The following is a 22138-nucleotide window of genomic DNA, read 5'->3' on the forward strand; positions in this document are numbered from 1 at the left end:
TTTGAAACATGTAGAGTATTCACATTATGAATTATGGCATTTCTGAGTTGCCCATTATTCTGAAAATAACCTGTGGCATACTGAGCTAGCATACTATGAATTTGCCAGGAGCTTGTAAACAAAGAGAGTGAAAATCCAGAATTAAAGGCCCTTTTCAGTGCGGTCAACATTGTTCTTTCAAGGTGCTGTGTGTCAGATTTAGGGAGCTGTATTTACAGAATGTGGCAGGAATTGAATATAATTGTCATAACTATGTTTTCATTAGTATATAATCAGCTGAAATGTATTTTATATGTATTTATTTCTACAGTAGCCCAGGACAGATAAGATAAAGGCATCTTTCTAGAAAAGAGAGGTTGACATGAGGAGGTTGAAATACACAACAACTCAGATAGATGCCACTAAATTCTACACAATGGCCCTATTGGAAGCAGCACACATCAGTGACTCCTTGCAAAGATGGAGCCGCTGTTAATCTGGCCAGACTCTGCTATGTAAAGAGTACATGTGTGTTTAAAGGTGTCCCGTGTCTCTCTTCTCTGTTAAGTAATGCCTGAATGACTAAGTGTGGTAAACTGTGGGGGCACGGCAGCACACTCAGTTCACCGTGCTATTCTTGTCTCCGTCTGTGTGTGTGTTCCGAGACAGAGTGGACTGCTGTTACACACTATGGTAAGTGTCTCGTCACTGACGCGGGTACACAGGGTTGGCTTTCAGCTCAATAGGATCAGAGGCCAGAGAGGACAAACCTACTACCCTTCGTTAAACCTCCGCCTCCACCCCTTAATTATTGATGGGGGGGGGCTTTCCATCCTCACCTTTCTCGAGCACAACACAAGCATAATACGTTTCTTTCTTGTCTTTTCGGCACTCAGTGGAGGAAAAATTAGGAAGTTTCAGAGATGAGCAGTTGGGTAAAGTGGAGGAAGTGGCAAACAGAGAGTGTTTTCTTGTCAGAGGCAGATTCAGCGTGGTCAGCGATCCATAAACACTCTGCTGAATACACCTCTGACACCCTCCTGATGCCATGTGTAAAAGAACACCATTGTGTTGACCCAACTTTGCCCATTAGTGGTGAGAGAGTTTGTCTTATCTGATACTGGATTATGAGCTCAGTGTTCAGCCTCACAGTTTGGGGTGAGACAACCAATTAAGATCAGCTCTGCTGATATTAAAGCTGCAATATGTATCGTTCAAATAATGATTCTCTGTCCGTGTTCCTCCTCCCGTATTTACTGGGAGGATTTCAGTGTCTGGGACATCACTTACAGACTTATCTAGGTGTTGAAGCCTGGATTTAGGTTTACCGCAGCTGCTATCCTGTTAGTGTTTGTTTTGGAGCCAGGAAAGTTTGGGTTTTGAAATCTGAGAGACCTGTCAGTCAAACCAAACATCACCTCCGCTCTTTAAGCCTTCTTATCTGCAGAATGTTCCAAATCTGTCTGTGAAAAGCACATCGGAGGAAGTGAAAGTAGCAGTTCTTCAGGCGGAAGAAAAAGTACTGAGGTTGTCTTCGTTATCACTCTGAATGTTTCTGCAGCCAGAAAACAGATTTGTTTAACTGTAACACTGACTTTAAAGCCCAGATGACGTTTGGCAAGTGCTATAATGACATATTGTTCACGGTGTTTTAGAGTTTGTCATTTCCTGATAAACCATAAAAAGTTGATAATGTCATCCTGTCATACCTGCTAAAGCAGCTAACACAAAACAATAATCCTACAGGGTTCCAGAGCCATCAAATCTTTGTTTTCCTGTGTAGCAACTGTACTGACGTTTACACATAATCACGTCTTTATACCAGAGATAACTATTTAATCAATGCTGCGCTGAAACTGATACAAGCTGTTCACACTGATGTAATACAGTCACAATCAATCGTGACTGTCAGTCATAAGAGAGGCTGTGTCTTGTTAATTAAGGCACTGAGGCCCAACACATTCCGTCACAGTTAGTGTGAGCTGACACCGTGCACTTCAGTCAGATATGCAATAAACCACAGGTAACGTGAAATGGGAACAATGGTTTGGAACTAACAGTATCCGTGTCTGTGAGAGAAAATAATGGTATCGAGCACAAAGCCACACGTGAGGCTCACAGCTCAACGTTCACAGTTAGTACAGGCTGAACAAACCAACGTCACACTTACTGCGCCGTGTCAAGAGAATCAGCCAACCAGACAGCTCCAACGAGAAGCCAGAAGCTGGCTAGAAAGATGGTTAACCCAGTTAAAGCTAAATTTACTCAATGATCTTCCCCGTTATTAAAAAATATCACATTCATTAAACAAACTGACAATCCTGGTAATTCAGTTGGTTATTCTACACAACCAAATGAGGAAGGAGCTGAAACTAATCACTAAACACATCGAATACTATCTTTAACTAACTATCTTTGCAAGGTATTGGTGACCAAAACCGTAAGTGGACTACCTTCAGCAGGTAGTTTAACTAGATTTTATTCACAGCTGCTGCCAAACAGAAATGTCCAAATCAATTTCTTTTACAAAAAATAAAAATGTATGAGAGAGGAGACATTTTGTTGGCCAACTCCATTTTGATCCTTTCTCTGTGAATATCATCCAAAGGCAGATTGCAGTATGCACCAGTGCTGCCAACTCCTCAGTGAGGAGAGTAGCTACTGGCTGTCCTGAAAGTCACTAGAAGTCACTAAATGATGCCATCGCCTAATTTGCATAATCAGCTATGTCCATGTATTTATAATGGATGCTGTAGGAGAGAGGAGTAACGTTAGAGACAAAAAGTGAGTACCCTAAAAGCACCCTAACTATGTTTGGAACTACAAAATGGACTTTCTTCTGGGATCAGCCAGCAGCAGCTTCGCACATGTGCGATTCATTTGCAGTCTGGATGTAGAGGGCTGAACATCTCCTCCTCTGACTGCAGCTGGAAGGGGCTGTTGCACCAGGACCGGGCCACATGTGAGTGCTTTGGGACAGAAAAGGGACCCACGGTAACACCTGCTGCTTGAGAAGACGATACGTGCTTTCACGTCGGTCTCCAGACGTCTCCAGTAACACCAGAAAAAGTCGCTAGATTTGTCGCTAGTGCTGAAAAGTCACTAAGTACAGCGACAAAGTCACTAAGTTGTTAACACTGCACATGTATACACTTGGCTGAGGTCGTAGTAGTAAGACTTGGCGAATGAATCAAGATGTAACCTACATGAAGCACATGATTTAAACGTCCAGTGAAACTTCTGAAGAGGGAACAATCTGCGTTGGAGCTTTGACTGCTTCTCATTTAATTTCGTCATTACATGACTTGGTTTAATGGCACCCGAGTGGAGAATCGGCGCCACCAATCTTGACGAGCCAACTCTCAATAACAAGTGTGAGTGACCGGTCCCTCCTGAGCCAGCACATGAAGACAGAGTAGTACTGGGACAGAGGAAAACCAATTGGTTTGATTCCGTCTTCAGGGCTCAGATCTTTCACTTTGTGACACAGAGGCAAATATGACCTGGCACACACACACAAACACACACTCACACACACAGCTGGGGCTATTAAAGAGAGGCACCAATAGGAGCTTGGTGAGAGATAATTGTCTCATAAGTCAGTAAGCACAGCTGTTGGCAAGGTCAAGTTTCATTTATGGATGCACGTCGCCACTCTCAGCTTTGTTTCTGTGTCTTTTCCAATCTGTCTTTCTTCTTCTCTTTCTCCCACTTTCTCTCTCTATCCGAGCCTGTCCTGTACCTGTCCTGCTCCCTGTCACTCCCCTCCATCCTTCCCTCCCTCTCTCTTTCTGCATGGTTGGGCTTCAGGATTGCTTGTGCCCTTCAATGAATATTAATGGTAGAGTTTGGATATTATATGAAAATGAGCTGTTTATTTACTTTTAGTCTCTCTATTTTGGCTTTATGGGTGGCTGGCCGGGGCTGACTGCCAGACTCCTGAGTATGTGGATGAAATGAGCTGGTGCTAAATGGGATTCAGGTTAGTAAGACGCCGTGGCCAACCAGATCTGTCATACAGCTTTAGAGGAGCCTTCTCCTTTCCAAACAATACCACAAAAAAGAACTGATGGTATATTATGGGTATACACAATGAGTAAAGTTTGGTGTCATGATAGATGGAGATAGGAGGGAGGAAGGGAAAAGGACTTAAAGGAGAAAGTAGAACAGGATGAAGGTAAAAATAGAAGGTGTGCAAGGAAATAATGAGTGAGGGTGTGAGGAAGGAAAAGAAGTAAAGGCAGAAGGAAACACAAAAAGATGATGAAAATGAGAGGAAGGAAGGAAGCAAGGAGAGAAGTAATGGAAGTCGTATCACAGATGGATCTTTACAGGGAATAAAGACATAATAGATCATTAGGATTGAAAGAGAAGTTAGAAAAGAAGGAAAGTATATAAGAAAAGAAGTAAATGGTTATGAGCATAGGAAGAAGGATAATAAAGTAACGATGCAAAGATCAGTGATTTGTTTATGGAGTATTTACAGCAACTGAGAAAGACGTGTCTGATAATGAGCAAGGACAGCAGTAAGGAAAGAAGGGAGGAAGCAAACATGAAGTACACAGTGAATGACATTATCAAGGAAAAAGCAATCCAAGAGAATGAATACAGAAGAATTTGGAGAAATTGGATTTTGTTGATTAAATGATGTATTTGCAGGTCCAGTGTGCAGAATCTGGTGGCATATAGTGGCGAGGTTGCAGATTGTAACTAACTGAACACCCCTTGCCTCACCCTCCCTTTCCAGTCGTGCAGGGAAGAACCCATGATGATCTCCCAAAAAAAAACATAAATGCTTTACTTAGAGATGTTTTCTTGTTTGTCCATTCTGGGCTACTGTACAAACATGGCAGACTCCATGGAAAAGGACCCGCCCCTCCCTGTATATAAAGGTTTATTCTAAGGTAAAAGAAATATCATGATTCTGGACCTTTAATGCAGGTAGAAAAGTTAATGAATAGGAAAATAAAGAGAGACAGAACAGGAGGAAAGAGTGAGATGGAAAAATAAGTAAGAGGAAGAGCAGATGGTGGGAAATGTGGTGTTGGCTGTATCTAAAGCTAATGGATAAATTAATTTCAATGTGTTTCCCTCAAACATTATAGGGTAATATCAGCACTTCACAACTGCACTTTAATTATGACAAACTGATGTGCTCACTGTATAACTACAGACGGCTCTTCTCACAGTGCTAATCAGCTCGTAGGTTATCTGTCGTGCAAAAGTTACTTTCATAATGAGGGTCAGCTGACAAAAGTGCAGTCAGCAGAGACTATATGAGGGTGAATGACGGCCGACGCTGCGACAGACTGACACAATCACAAAGTGCCCATTTACATGGGGTCCAGTGGCTGTCTTGAAATCTGTCGTTTGGGAAGAAGTGACGAGAGAAGCAGATTGTCATGCGCTGAGCTCGGTCTGTCTCTGAGCTTCTATACTTAGAGTCAGGACGTTGCAGAGTTGACAGATGGCAATCTGAACCCGCACTGTGTTGTAGCTGCAGGCTAATAACACCAGGTTCAACATGAGCATTTAATGGAGATAATTGATCTCTATTATTGATTCTGATCGCTGTTGTTCTGTGGGCAATCCAATTTAAACTACTGATTAGATCACTTCATGATGCCCGCTGGACAAGCTCCCATGAACATACCTCATACCATTACTACAATTATGCACTCTGTGACAAGACTTGACACAGGCAGGGTATTTACTGTGGCAGCACAGCAGTGTGATAGTGTGTGTCCTAGTATCCAAACTAAAGTAAAGAACAGGAGCTCCAGAAGTCTAAGATGAGTCAGGTACTGCAGCTGCCAAACCTGAGACTGTGCCGTCACTCCAAGCGCTGTGCCTTCATACTAAGTGTCATATTATATGTGAAGAATACAGTATATTACAATTGATGGTGTCCATGAATGCATATGCTAATCCACAAATACTAAGCAGTATGAACAAATATAAAACTATTTTACTCAAGTCAGGTTTATTTATGTAGCAACCACGAAAGTACTTCACAGAGAAAGATTAAAACAGAAAACTTGAAAAAATTCAGCGATGAAACAAAAACAATAAAATATTAAGAAGGATGAAAGCCAATAAAATAAAATAAAAGCTTTAGAAGCAGTGCACGGAAGCCAATGATTGATTCAACAGGAGTGAAGAACTGCAGCAATACAAAGTTAAAATAAAAAATAAAAGTCTGTTAGATTAATAAACACGAGACAAGAAGTAAGAACAAATGATAGAGGTTTTAAAGCGAAGCAATAAACGACAAAATATGCAGGCTAAAAAGAGATGGCTTACAGTTTATATTATAAACTTATAATTATATTAGTCGTTTGAGTTTTATATATATAGCACCAAATCCTAACAGACCATATCTCATGACACTTTCCATACAGAGCAGGTCTAGACCGTACTAGTTTATATTATTATTTACAGAGACCAACAGTTCCACCAATTATATATGGAAATAATAATAATAAATAAAATAAAATGCCCCTTAGATCCACAGAGACTCTTCTGGACACCACAAAGGGCAACAGTGGCTAAAGGATGAGACCATGCAGAAGATCTGCTGGGTATGAAGTACCTGTAAAGAAGCGTGTCTGAGCAAAAGGCCATTCAGTGATTTAGAAAAGATTATTTGAAAAATGAGTTCTAAAACTGATTGGAACCAATATAACGACTTTGAAACATGTGTTTTATGTGTTGTCAGTATTGTGCATATTCAGCCACCGTCAGTTCCTGCAGTGCATGCAAACACACATTCTGTTCTTTAACTTGGTAGCCTGGTTTGTAATCTGCATGTACTAAGTGACCCACCAGCATTCTTCACCCAAACACAGCTTTCACTTTTCCACAACCACTATTAACTTCACTCTTTACTGAAACAAATCATCTTTATTGTTGGCTGCTAATAGATCAACATCTTTCTTCTAAATTCTCTCTTTGAAGCAGCTGACATGAAATCTAAACACTGCATAGAAGTTCCAAACTACACGTCAGAGATGTGAGCATGGATAAACATGCAGGTTGGCCAGTGGAGGGTGTACCACGATGATGAGAACAACTGTGAAGCCCTGAGCTCCATTTTGAGGATGACACATTACATAACAGCACCGAGGCCTGTTCAGAGTCCACCCAGTAAAAAAAAAAACACACAAGTGCTGACGTTCTTGACTGGATGCAGCTTCATGCACACAGCTCATGTCGGGCTGTCGGAAGCTTCTCTGTGCTGCTTTTTGTTTGTGTCTTTCCTGCACGACGAGCGAGCGAGGCAAGGCGAGCAGTGACTTGGCATCCTCGCTGTTGACAGTCAGCCAAAGATTCTTTAATGCACTTTCAAGATTGACTCTCATCCCTCTGGCCTGCACCCTTCAAGTGACTTCCTGTGACTTCCACTTGACTTCAGTTTTTAATTAAAGCTCATATTAACTATAGAAAATAATGAAAAAAAACTTGAAATAACCACACACAGCACATTCTATCACACACACACACTACTTAACACACACACCTTTATTGTACTGTGCCCATACTGTCTATCTAAACAGCTCTGGGACCCGATAAAATGGAAAATGGCAATCCATCAAACCCTCCTTTCTCCTGTACGCCACCTCCTGCAGCGTCTCGTCTACATTTCGCTTTTATAGATCGGAGGCATTTCCTTTCTGCTGATGTCAGGAAGTGTGTTTTGGGGCCACAGCCAGACGTTGTGAAATGGGGCAGTGCTTGTTACTGCTGCTTCTTTCTCTTCTGACAAAGCACAGGAAGTGATTACATCTTATCTATCGGCTACAAGTTTCTATCACTTCCTCTCCTGACAATGACATAACTATGAGTCTGGAGTGTGCCGCCACAGTTTATTATGCTTAATTGAACTGAGAACATAGAAATAGATAAATATGACTCCAATCAACATAATTTGCATTGAAATGATTCTCCTTTTTACACATTTTTTTTTCTCCAATCCCACATAACTCCTTCTAGGAACAAACTCAACTTAAGAGGGCCAGCTCTGTCCTGGAGAGTATTGATGTTAGCAAAGCTGACATCCATCATGAACAACTCCTCTCACCTCCTGCATGAGACTTACAGAAAAAGGAAACAATCAGAGTACAGTGTGACAGGGACATGTTAGTGCAGCAATAAGAACTACTCACATGGAGTCAAGAGACAGTTGTAGGGGGGGGGGGCGGGGCGTCGGGCGTCTTGCAGCCCAGGTGTGCCCAGCCCAGGTGTGCCTGGCTCTTGCCGTGTGTAGGCGGCGCCCAGTTTCTTTGGGCAGCGCAGGCCAGTGGCGCGTAGATTTAGCATGTCCAGTTGTTGGTAGTGTTGGAGAGGAGGTCCTTTGGAGCTGGAGGTCTAGTCAATGTTTCAAACCCCACCGGCTCCACTGCAGTCCGGTTCAGAAGCATCCCAGAAGCGGGCCTCCGTGCACCTCGGCATTCTATTTTTGACGGGTGCCCAAGCAGCCTGCGTCAGTTTACACAGTACACCTCAAGCTGACAGGAAGTCAGCCATAAAAACAGCATGCGCTGTCGGTTTTAAAAACAGACAAAAGCGAAACAAATAAACTACATAGCATATTTACACATGTAGAAGCATGTGTAGAAAATAACTAAGTGTTTCTGAAATGCTCTCGGTGGAGTTTGAAGTCGCGTGCAGGACGGACCAAAACCGTGTCGCAGCCGTGACGTGACAGAAGTGTGTGGGGTTTTTAAATTTAATGTGGGCTGCTACAGGTAGCCAGTGGAACTCAATGAGCAGCAGGGGACCATGTGACCTTTTGGGTTAATTGAAGGCAAGGCACGCTACATAACAACTAGCCAATCAGAGCTGCCGTTGCTGCCCTGTCACCTTTCAGGTCTGCACACTGCTTAAAGAGTTCATCTTTAAATTAAAGAAAGCCACGAAAACATTATTAAAGGTTTGTGATTTTAAGTCATGTTTAATTATTCATTGATTCATTTTTTAAATCAATATCTGTGATCAATATTAGTTTTTTATTTCTGTGTTTCTTGTACTTACACAATAAAAAACAATATCTGACGTTAAACAGATGTTACAGGAGAAGTCAAGATACCACCAAGTTAATTGGTGTGATAAATTATCTGAATACAATTATAATTTGCATAATTGAAATATGATATACTCAGTCTATTCTTAATAGCTTTTTTTTTTCAAATTAACACATTATTAATTGAACTTTATTGTTTATTTCACAATTAAAAAGTCTATTAGTGACACACTCCAGACGAGACACAAAAGAAAAACATTTGTTGCTCATGCAGTATATCACATTCATCTTCTTTCTTGTTTACTACATCTTCCATAAATGGGTAATTCACATATTTCCCCATTTTTCAGCCACACACTCCTCATCATATATTTCGTGGTAATTAGCTCTGCCGTTCGGCTACTGCACCAGCTCAGTTTTCCCACGGGGATCATGAAAGGTTCAATTTACCTCACAGAATCTATCAGTGCAGTATCTCAGCAGCAATTTGTCTAAAACTGATGGTGATAAAATTGTTTCACATTCCCTCTAATTAGACCGAAATAACGGGGAGAGCGGGTATATCAATCTGAAAAAGGGGTGTTTTGTCACTCACAGCAGCTGTGTTATTACAGGCTCTATCACATGTGCAGAGTGTGAGTGTGAGACAGATCTGTATCTGTATCTATTTTGTCGGCAGCTTGTAAGAGGATCATGTCCTCAGGCCTCCAAATCTCCTTTATATTATTACTTACAGTAGCTAGAATCCCAAGGGCTCTCACTTACACACACTATCACCCACACACACACGCACACCAACACCCGCTAACACTGTATGCCATTGTTCTCTCTGACCTCTCATTATATTTCTTACTGCTGAGCTTTTATCTCATGAAACAAGATGAAAATTCTCCGCAGCTGATAAAGTGGTATACACCACCATCACAATGCTGTTCAGCAGTAAGGCTAGCTTGGTTATATGTAAATGAGAGAGTGTTCAAGAAATTAAAGAGAACAGTGGCCGCCACTACAGGCCTTAAAGTTCAGTGTGTGAGCCTCAGAGGGCTCTATTTACAGAGCAAGGCAGAAATGGAATACCATATTTATAGATATATAATATAATATAATATTAGATATATTATATATAGATATATAGAGATTATATTTATATATCTATATATATCTAAGCTGAAATCCACTACTGTATTTGTGCCTATTAAATTACGGTAAACCATTTCACAGTATTATACTGTGTATTCAGCCAAAAACTACAGTAATTATAAAGTTACTGTAAAAAATTTGAGTAACCAATAATATACTGTAGAAAATTACAGTAACCAATGATGTACTATAGTTACTTGTCAACAGCTGTAGTGGTGTCATGATTTTGGTACATTAAAATGAGCTTTTTATATCTACTGAGGGAGTCCACCATGTTTCTACTGTTGGTTGTGGTGCGACTTAGTAATGTGATTACTCTTTCTCTAGCGAGTAGTGTAAGAGATGACAATTTGAATCCAGCAGTCATTCATTTTACCAGACCAGGTAACGCTCTGTTGCTTTAACATTTTGGGGGCGCCATATTGATTTGCAGTGTGTACTTTTGTGTGTGTGTATTTTCACTTGTGTAATGAATGAAGCACAGATCTGCCCCGCTGCCTCCAGCCGTTTTGTTCTTATTAATTTCTGCTAACAAAGGAATAATTATAGATCTCCCACATACAACCTGCTTTGATGGAAACAAGCTCCAAAAAAACTAAACTGGGACAGGATGCAGCAAACTGGGAACTCATTTTTCAAGTGTACAAAAGTCAATAAAAATGTGGTTGGAAACAAGACACTGATAATAGGTCTCATGCAGCTAGCTTCAGGGCTAACAAGCTCTGAAAAATAAAGAATTTGGCTAATTTAGCCAACTGCTGGTGGAAAGGCTATTGGCTTAAAACAAGAGGAGGTGTGGGAAAGCAGCGAGCTTGTACTAAACCAGGAAGAATATTCTGTCCAATAGCTTTAAACTTACTTCACTTACATGTTGTTGTGTTTGTTGGCTAGTTTATAAAATCTGTGGCGCTGGTTATTGCCATGTTGGCAGTCCTGTTTCTTCCACCTCTCAGCCAATCTAAGAATCGGCATACAAGCTGCCTGTAACATCACCCACCTGTCAATTAAAGCACTCATGCTCTTAATGCATAACTTTAAGCCTTAATATCATTTGAACAGGTGAGTTGTATATAAATTCACCCTCAGTGCAGTTATCATGAACGGGGAAATTAGCTATAGAGACCAAAACAGTTTTTTGTACCAGGATGTAAACATGTTTATTTCTGCTGTGAAGTTGGACATTTGAACATGGGGACTTATGGAGACTGACTCACTTCTGGAGCCAGCCTCAAATGGCCGTTTGAGGAACTGCACTTGTTGGCACTTCCACATAGGCTTCATTTCACAGCCACGGTAGTTGCTGCTTGAATGTGCCTTCCAGTGTTTGAAGTAGAGCAGGGTTGTATAGAAAAGGTCTCTGAGGTTCAGAGTCAAACTATTCCCTCATGAATTCACTGGAGCACCACAGTGGATTCACTAAATTCAACTGATTCTGGTCTAAATTTTTGCTGTGTGACTGAGCCGTAACACTGCATCTGGTGTATTCCTCCAAAATCCACTCGAGTGCTTTACAGGACAAAGAAAGAAGACAGCAAAGATACTGAGTACTGGTAAAAATACAAACACTAATGATCCTACCATGGAGTGACAGAATCCAATCATCTCAGAGCACACCAAAGCTGAACAATGAATTTTGTTAAAAGGCAGTTATGCATAGCAATTTAAACGTGGTGTCAGTAATATTCTGTTCTCTCAAATGAAGGAGGAGGAAACAGCTTGTTGGAAAACAAACTGTAAAGGTTAAACTTATTCTGCTTTTGCTTTTTCAGTCTTTCACTTTGTGTAAAATTGACTATATAAAAACTTTATAAATGTGTTGCAGTTTGTGGGAGTTTTGTTAGGGTCCATTGGTGCTGGGCAGGAGGCCAGCTCCCCTCTAATGGCTTTGAAAGACTTGACTCACTGCTGCTCCTGCTCGGTTGGTTGGTTGGAGGGCCAATGCTCTGATTTAGGCACACTCTAATCAAAGGAGGTGTTTACTTCAAGTTCATTTATCATCAGAAGCAGGCACGGTGCCAGGATTTTTTCTCTCCTGGTGCTAAGGGGGGGCTTGACTCATACGTGGGGGTGCTAAGAAAATATTTACTTTTCATGACTTCAGTTACTTTATAAGGAGGTTCTCGTTTTTTCAGTAAAAGCAGCTATCATACACAGCACGAGCATCTTCAATATAAAAGTAATTTGAACTGAATTTGGCCAAAGAATATTCAACAAAATAGCTAAGCCTAATACAAGTGACCACAAGGCAATGGCAAAAATGTTTGACGTGCAAAGGTGACAGATTCAGCACCGGACAGCGGCCATGCGCCTGCCAATAAGCAGACAATACATCCAGAATGCGACAAGTGTACTGTCTTTATTTCATATGCATAATAAAAACAAACAACTATGCATTGGCAACATTGTTTCGGATCACAACATCATCACTTAAATTAGATTAATAGTGAAATTAAAGTGCACACACTAATGATTTGGATCACAACATCATAAGGTCAAAAATGGAATTAATAATTAAATCAATTAATTGAAAATGCATTGAAAGTGGCGGCATTTGAAATACAATATTCCAGCCATTTGTAATCCTCAAACCATCTACGATTGAAGCAGCGCTCCTGCTGTCCAGCTGTCGTGGCTGATGACGCTGAAGAAGAGGCCGCCTTGGTTCATCAACAGGTGACTGGCTTCAGTCAGAGGGAGCGCTGTCTGAGTCAGCAGGTTGGTGCTCCTTCAGGTCCTGGCTCACCAGTTCCTCTCTCAGATTCATTTTTCCAGTCTGGGTCTGGGTCTTCATTTTCATTCATCTTCATTTACTTTTTTCTTGATCACAAAACGATTTATTGCAACAGACTGTAGGCTAGCTAGCCTTAGCCTAACACACAGGTTATGGGTTACACCAATCAGCGTGGTACAGCACATATACACAAGCAGGGATTGGAATGGCTACTTGTGAACTTTTTAATGTTTTTTAACTTGAAAAAAAATAAATAAAATATTTTAAAATATAAAATAAAATGCCTGAGGGGTTTAACTGGGGCTACACAGATTTTTGACAGGGCTATAGCCTCCCTTTAGCCCTGGTGTAGCGCCGTCCCTGATCAGAAGGGAGAAACATGATTTCAAGAAACAAGTCGACAAACAGGATGCTTTTTTTTTTTTACTCAGGAGGCCAACTGCTGTTTTTTTCTCCCCTTTCAGATTGTGGCAGCGTAGATTGCCCTCTGAGAAAATAACCTTTTCTGGACCATGTCCAGCCTGCCCACCCCTTTTGATATTGAACCTGCTCTCCAGTGTTACTGCAGCAAAAGGCTGTTTGGAGGGGATAGCAGGGGGAGGAGGGTTGTTCGGCCAACTCAACTTCCATTAAAGACAAGCAAGCAGGGCAACCTCTGGACCCTCGATTAAGCCCCGCTTTGCTCATTCGGTGAATGAACAGGAAAGAAAAAAAAAAGTTGAGGTGTAAAAAGCAATATCCCGAAGGCTCGGTGGGTAATTCTCGGTCACAACTCTTTCCTCCGTGCAGAGACCTTTACTTGGTCACCTCAATTATACTGTACCACCCTGCTCTAATCTGGGGATTTCTTCCACAGCTCCTACAACATCGCAGAATTCATTTCCATATGAACGCGTAGGGAGTCACCGCAGTTTGCTTGTGTGTACATGTATGTATGTGCAGTTGAACTGAAATAAAAGGTGTAACATAAGGCCTGTTTACTCCAAGACCATCTCTGGGGAGTATATTTGCAGAGGCCTCTTGTTGAGGAGGTTAGCGGGGTGTCTGGAAATGATGAGGGTGGTATAAAAAAAGAACCTGCAGTGTTCGAGCCCAGAGAGTGACTGAACACGGCAGGACTGTGTTTTTGCTTTCTTGTCTGAATTTCAGATTGAAGTGATTGATGTCTCTGTTCCTGTGTTTCTTTTTTTCCTCACAGCACAACCGAATCCACCGAAAATTCACGAAGGATGGTGGGCGTACAAGGAGGTGGTGCAGGGGAGCTTTGTTCCAGGTAAGCCTCAAAACTGTATGCAGCACTTTGATGCATGGGACATTCCCACAGAATACTGATTTTTATCCTGCGTACACTTTAACCACACTGTGTGCTTGATCCTCAAGTCAGAGCTTATTGCATATTTAAGATAACATAACATGGCCACCTTGCCTTTGGCAATAGTTTTATTTCCTCATTCACCCCTCGCACACAGATGACGCCTTTTCACTGATTGATTGACGGCGGCTCACTGTTCTTTCCACCTTTTCCATCTTGTTGTGTATCTCCATGTCAGGCCAATTATTTTCCGGAGATTGTGTTTTTCTGCTGAGCCGAGGTGCTTTTGATAAAGCCTGCAGGTGGCTGTGTTTCTGCAGGAGGTAGTGAGTACACTTATGAGGACCAAATGTCGGCGTGTGAGTAGAACAATTAGGAAAATTCAAACAGAGGACGTTTACTGGTGCTCACCTTGGGAAGCGTCAAGGTTAACTTGAAAGATATAGGTAGAGAAGGGAATTTCTAGTCATAATTAGCAGCAAGAATTAGGTTTAGGAATTACTTTTTGTAGAATGAAACAATATTTTGGCCTTCCCTGTAAAACCAGGAGACAACTTTGATCTTTTTCACGTATGCTACGTTACTTATATATGTATACGTGACATACATTACTTTACATTACATTACTTATTTTAATCAAAACTAAGTAGTTCTTGTTCAAAAACCCAACCAAGTAATTTTTTGTGCATAACTCTAATCAAACAGCTATCATTAAAACTCACTGCATTGCACATTAACCTAGTACCTACAGTGTCATAGTTTGTAGGTCAACTGACCAAGCAGCCATTTCTGAAGAGATGGAAGTGAGAACGTGTTGGCCAGACCATTAAGCTGGATCTATAAACCCTTCTTTGACCCCAAATCCATAAGTTATACACAAAGCAAGCAATTGCTTTTAGTTACAGAAGGGTGAGCGTGGTGATCTTCCTACTGAAAATCACTGAAAAATTCAATCTGGACAAGGGATGCAGCCATAATGTGAGTGAGACATCAGCAGCCATCAGTGTTAATCCTGAGACCTTTCAATTAAACACACCTCTCTCAGGTCTTAATATCATCTTCATGGAACACGTATTTTCATAATTTCCACCAAGACACCCATTAGAAGGATAAATTTAGCTCTTAGATAAAAAACTAGTGTTTCCCCAATGACTTTAATAAAAATCGAGTGTTTGTGAAGTTAGAACAGCCAGCCAGGCTTGAGATTTTCAGCCATACCAATGTTAAGTAATATCAATGCACAACTTTGTGAATTAGGGTGGTCGAAAATGTGAATCTTTCAAATTAAGGCTGAGGATGACACTCAACATATTGCGGTGAGGACTGAGGTTAGGGAAATCCTTAAGCATAGAAGCACTGTATTGTGGGTACACAGTCATGAGTTTCCCAAAGCAAGTACCAAGCCTTTCCCTCCATGTCCAGGCATACATAAATAAGTGCCTGTTTGTCCTTCCCTGTGGCTCCAGCCACTTGGCGGTTTGCTGCTGCGTTTACATCCCAGCTATCTCTTCTAGTAGTTCTCCACGGCGCACTTGCTTCACTAACCACCGTACAACAGCTGGAGCAGTTAAACACTATTCATGATCCTCCTGTGGCCATGTGGAGAATTCCCAACTCTAGTTACCTTGTTCTGCAGCTGGCAGGATTTCATAGCAGTGACATAAAAAAAAAGAAAGAAAAGAAAGTCTTTTCACTGCAAATGAAGCTCGCTTTAATGATGCACGGAGAAATAATGTTGATGGAGCATATTCTTATTGTACTCAGCCTACTTGGATAGTGAGTGGTGATAGAAGATTTCATTAAAAATTGAACATCATGCAATATGCACACAGAGACACATCAGTCCACACGGTATTACAACACTTGCTCATTTCAGGGTAATAATAGACTCTCTTAGAGCAGTAATCCATTACAGTGAGTATTATATAACTTTTCCCCATCTACACTTCAGCTATTTCATATATTGCTTATTAGAAATGATCAGTGTAACAACTCAGGAGACAGCTGTCGGGTCTAGTTTTTGAATATTTTATCATCTGACAGTTAGAGGGGTTCTTCGCAAAAGTTGGGACTTATGTATTTGACTGACAGACAAAATAATACCTTAGAAATTGAAATGGCTATGATTCTTCTCCCTCGCTGGGAAAAGCAATAATCTCACTGTAAGCTTGTGGTACAGTAGTGCTATCACAGCTCTGAGCTGCTTCTTTTCACCTGTTAATGGACCATTTCTCTTCCCCTGAAACATCTTGCGGCGGAAGTCGAAAACCGCTGCCCAGAGTCGTAGAACATTGGCACCCCAAGGTTAGCAAAGCAAATGTAATCACATTCTCAAGCTTGTGTCACTGCGGCTGACCTTTTGGAATATTGCTTATCCTTTCTGAACTCTCTCAGTTAGCTTTAAATTTGGTAAAAGGTTAGATATAACTCTAAGTGCTGTGCTGGTTTCCCCTGTTCTCGCCTCGTCTTCCTCAGGCATGTGTTAAACTCTCGCGGTCGGGAGTTAAAAGGCATGCAATCCGTCATCATTTTCACTCACTGTTGTAGCACAAACATGTCCATTTTTTCCAGCTCCAGGTCTTAGAATTGCATATTAGTTCCTTCATTTCACTGTAATTTATTGGAAGCACACAGGACATGTATGATTTATTTAATTTATGCGCTCATTAGTTTGTGTCTGGTGTGTGATTTTATAATTCCACTGAACTTAACTTAATTAACGTTGCAGTGCAAATACAGAGAGAAATTATCTAAATTCCCCAAACTTACAACTGCCTGCTGTGTTTTAAAGGACTGTTTAAACTTATTAGAATGTCAAAGGACCAGAAATAGAATAGAAAAGCAGAGCCTGCATTATTACAATATAACCAAACCTCATAATAAGTATTGTTAGAATAGTCAGAATGTGGATAATTTAGATAGCAATGATATATCATGATATGATTAGCATGTAAATTTTATGCATTTTAGTGCCCTCAGATGTCCTGAGTACATTTACAGGACTAGGGTTTGGCTGATCTATTATGGATCAATATCAGCCTTATGAAGCCTGATCCATTTCCTGTCCTTCTGCATCTATTTCAGTTGTTGATGTTCAAGCTAAAGCTTGAATAGACGTCAAAATCCCGTCCCACCAAAATCGATCCATACAAACACCGCTTTACCTACAGTAACTCATCCATCCAAAGTCCCTACCTTAGTTACTGTTGCTAGGTCGGACAAACTTGGGTGCCACAGTATTAGTAATATAGCTTCAAGAAGCCGACAGCAGGGACTACAGAATGTGATGGAAGGATTTATTCCTCGTGTCAACTTGAGGCTCATTCTGGTCTCAATGAAAAAGGGCAAAGTCACACAGTCTTTGCGTAGAGACGACACCAAGGGTGACAAGGCCATTAGTCAATGTTGCTGCTGCACACCCGGGGATGTTGTCCCCTTTTCCCCTTCTGGAGATCAATAAAAGTGCTTGTACGTTGTGGGTATCCAAATAAATGACACCACTACTTCAGGACAGCACGTAGCCTTACAGACATAATACAAAGTGACGTTAATTCATGTCATTCTTATCAAAAGTATGTCAGTAATCAATCTGTCTGTCCTTTTCTAAATCTCTTAAACATTACCACAAGAAATAAGGAGGAAACAAATCTGGCTGACATTGGTGCTCTGACAACTCCTTTTGATGTAGCTATACCTCTGACAGTATAAAGAATGGACAGCGGATTCATGACTTCACCCACAAGTGTCTGAAGAGCAACTTTGAAGCTTAGAATCTGCCACCATCTTGGCAGTCCTGCCTTCTCCTACTGACTAGTCTAAAAACTTGGCAAAGACGTGGAGCCAGCCTCAAGTGGATGTTCAAGGAACTGCAGTTTTTGGCACTTCCACATTGGCTTCCCTTCACAGCCACAGAGGATGCCGGCTGATCCACACATACATTACCAAGTGAATTAGTTACCATTTTGCTAACATTTGCTAACTGACTACATCAGTGTAAAGGCAATTCTGAGATTTATTTCAAAATATATTAAATATGTTGAAAATAGCTGCTGAAAACACATGAAAAGACTTTGAACGCTATATTAGTGAAATGTGGAGTTAGAGGTTCAAACAGTTTTTCACCAGTTTTCAGTCCAGGATTTTGTGGGCGGTCCTTAAAGGGTGGCTTGATGACACGCTGAGGCCAGGTCACTGTTATTGGAAATCGAAACTCTGGAAACTGAAACCTCTGATGCAGGTTATATTTTTTAACACTGAGTCATTCAGTGAATTTCATGTTCACCCTGCTTTCTATTGGTAAACAGGACAACATTTTGAGTTTGATTTACTGTGGAGTGAAGGTTTAATGGCCTCCACTTTGGCTCTGTTGGAACAGACGAAAACGACAGGTCTTCTAGTCTAGCTGTGTATTTTAAAACTAACAGAGACACAATGATGTAGAATCGTTAAGGAGAGACACGAGACCCCAATCACGGTCAGTTGCTTCATCTGTCACACAACATCGAACCGAAGTTTCCAAAGCCACAAATCATAGACAAACCACATCTCTCGTTAGCAGCTTTTATCTCCAACACTGATAATGAGATTACGAAAGTGATCACTCTAAAACTGTTCTGGTTATTGATTTTGGTGAGTAAGAAGATTTCGTGAACTATCTAAATTCTGTTATTTACGGTATTGAGCCACTTTGTTACGGCGTCTCTGTGTTCATGTCTGAATGTGTAGCCGGGCCTCATGTGGTGGAAACGAAAGGCTGGGGCGAGATGGGAAGATTGATTTCCAGATGGAAGCCCTCTGAGTGCCTCAGGCTGTGTGCATGTGCTTTTCTTAAAGAAATGATATCATCACATTCATGAATGTTTGCCTGCTATTGCAATATGTACTATGGCACAAGTGGGTCTGATTGGGTTCAGATGAGCATGTACCAGAGACGACTGCTGGTTAATGTGATTTTATCATCTTTCTTTTACCCGGCCTCCTTTGGTTTTTGCTGGGAAGTCTTTACTACTTTTAAATCTGAACTCTTTCTCTCCATCCTTCTACTTCCGTAACCCTGAGCTGTAGACAGGATTTAAGATGCCACAAGTCCAAGTCTATTCAAAAAACTGAGCAGAATGACATTTCTGATGAATGGTTGTTACCAGGATTAACCCAAAAAAACTTCTCTGTGTCCTTCACAATAAAAGACACTCTTAATGTGAACTAGCAGCAGTAGTAAAAAAGGATTAGCATTAGCAATATGTCAGTACAGCACAGGAATGGCGGACTCTGCCACTAGCTATTTTATAGCAGGCTAATTACAGAATGAATATAGCAGGCTTTTAAACTAACTTTAAATATTTAGGTTTACTGTCATTTTTCTTTGTACATAAATACCATTTCAGAACCTTATCTACACAGCCAGGAAGAACATTCTGGTAGGGGAATACTGCATAATTTGTTTAATTTATACTGTTCATAGTGAATAAAATTGTATAAGTATAATTATAATTACTTATATATAAAGTAATTATATTAAGGAAAATATAACCAGTGCACAAAACTCGGTTTTAGTCTTTGTAGAATGGACGCTTCTGCTAGCTTTAGCCTGACACTTCATTCACTGATCTTAAAAAGAACAGTTGACAACACATTTTTATTACCAGGTTAGCCTACTCATCCTACATGGAGTTTATTTAGCTGTCTTGGAACTCCAGATGTTGATATTTTCCATTATGTTCAGCCATTTTAGGACCTCTTGCCCATGTTGTCCAGTGACAACAGTGATAGACTGAAATCTCATGAACAAACAAGTACATTGACCACAGGTCAAGATTGTTTCTTCAAAGCTGTTTAACCCTTAACATGACATGATGCTGTTTTCAGTGTATAGCCTACAGCTGTCTTCTTCACACTGCCAGCTCCAGTAAGAGCCATCTGATGGGGTCCCCATGTGTCAGCAGGACTTCAGGTTTAGGTACATTTGACCCTCTGTGTGGTCCTTATCCTGCTGCTTGCCTCCCATTTGAGATATGTAATGAGTCATCAGTTCAGAGACTGGGCAGTAGGGCCTTCTTACGTCCCACTCAGAGTTCAACTGAGGGCAGAGGCTGGTGAGAGTTCTCGGAGAGGCTGACGAGTGGACGGTTTTATGGAGCTAATGGTGTAACAGTGGCTTTCAAACACACACACATTATAGCCACAGGCCTCCGTTTGATAAGATTTGTCCCAGGGATCCATATTAAAAGATTTAGTTGGTGTTCATTTCGGATTAAAATGTTTAACTCCCCACTTAAACTGTATGTGTGGAAATAATCAGGATGAGTGACGCTCCTAATTCTATTAGTCATTGTTACACATCCAGTAATTACAGTCATCTCATTTCTAGCAAATTAAAGCGCTTTAATAATTCAAAGTAATCAGGATTTAGAGACATTTTTTATGACAATTTACAGAATACATGCATTAGTTAAAGAGCCACTTCACCAAAGTCACAAATTATGTCATTTAGTTTGAGTTGAGACTGCGTTTTGGATTTTTTTTTTTTTTTTTTTTTTTAGATACTGTATCTGCCTCACCATCCACCCCAATGCAGTGGATGTACAGTACATGGGATTCAATAGCTGCTTCTCTCATCATACAAGAACCCCTCATACGACCAGTTCTTCTGCAGAAAGACCTGTGTAGCCTTTCCTAATAACACGCCTGAGTTTCATTCAACATTAACAGATTAAGTGCTGCCCCTTCTGTCATGGTTCCCTACATTAATCTTCCAATAAAATAAGGTTATCCTGTTGACATGTCATTCCTTCCATCAAGTGGGTTTTTTAATGTCACTCCAACCTAAGGGTACAATGAGCCACATCTGCCTGCAGAGGCTCAATCAGTCTGTGTTTACAGCAAGCCTCAACACACATGCTAATTAATACTCAGAAATATAGAAAGAAAGAGCAGTAGGTGAATAATACAGTATAAGTAGAACAATATATTCTAGGTACTGACAGCTACCTTCATAACAAATATAATTTTTCTACCATGCAACATTCACCAGCAACATTCAGCGTTTGGCCAATCTGCTCCCACAAATGGGTTTTTGTATCTCTAGCTCTCTGCCACTCCTCCATTGTCTTGGTTGCCACAGTGACAGAGTCCCACCCCATCTAATACATGATTGGTTCGCTGACAAGGAGCAACATTGATGACACCGGCTCCTTTTTGAAAAGTTGAGAGATTTTTTAACTACAGTAGAGTCAGTCAAAGCGGCCACGGCCAAGGTGGAGCTCTATGAAAAAAGACACACTATAGACACAAACCCACAATCATATGAGTCATATATAAATAGTTTACCTTTCTGCAGATGAAGGAAAGACTGTTGACATTACAGCCAGGAAACACACATCGTATGAGTCACAAAGCATACGGCCACCAGGATGCTCCAGACACCTGTTTGAGGCCTTCATCTAAAAATTTGAGTATAAACATGTTCTGAAATCAACATAAATACATAACATTAAATAACACAAAAATGTATATAATCTTACCAAGTCCAAGCTGTACTATGTGCCAACTCAATGCAATAGGATGTTACAGACCTTCAGGCCTTTTAGGGTCGGGTATCCAAAGTCTTACTTGAATTAATAGGTACCACCATAACATGCAATCCAATCTTACTTCTCCTATAATTATGTTTGGCAATGATTAAATCTCACCAATGTGCATCTCCTTGTGAACAGATGGCATTCATCATGTTGAAATGAGCAATTTATGAAGTTTGTCCTGTTAAGAGAGTTTTTGATCTGACTTGGAACACTTGGAACATGACAGAGTAGAGTAAAAGAGCATTAGGATAAAAATACAGAAATGTTCTTGTATTCAACCCAATGTCTCCTGTGGATAATCCAGAGATTATCCATTTATCACTTCAGCAGAGAGTCATTCAAAAAACACTGAATGTGGAGTATTCAGATAGGAAACA

At 40.7% G+C, this 22138-nt stretch overlaps 1 protein-coding gene across 1 annotated transcript in view; it reads left to right on the forward strand.

Annotated features, from left to right (window-relative positions):
* The window catches only part of ca10a (carbonic anhydrase Xa), a 253080-nt gene that overhangs the window by 15113 nt on the left and 215829 nt on the right, over positions 1-22138 (forward strand). Inside the window, exon 3 of the mRNA XM_019271359.2 lies at positions 14071-14145. Within this exon, the coding sequence (XP_019126904.1) occupies positions 14071-14145 (75 nt within the window). The remainder of the gene's footprint in view (positions 1-14070; positions 14146-22138) is intronic.

This window comes from Larimichthys crocea, chromosome XVI (genome assembly GCF_000972845.2).
Source record: "Larimichthys crocea isolate SSNF chromosome XVI, L_crocea_2.0, whole genome shotgun sequence".
Taxonomy (NCBI): domain Eukaryota; kingdom Metazoa; phylum Chordata; class Actinopteri; family Sciaenidae; genus Larimichthys; species Larimichthys crocea.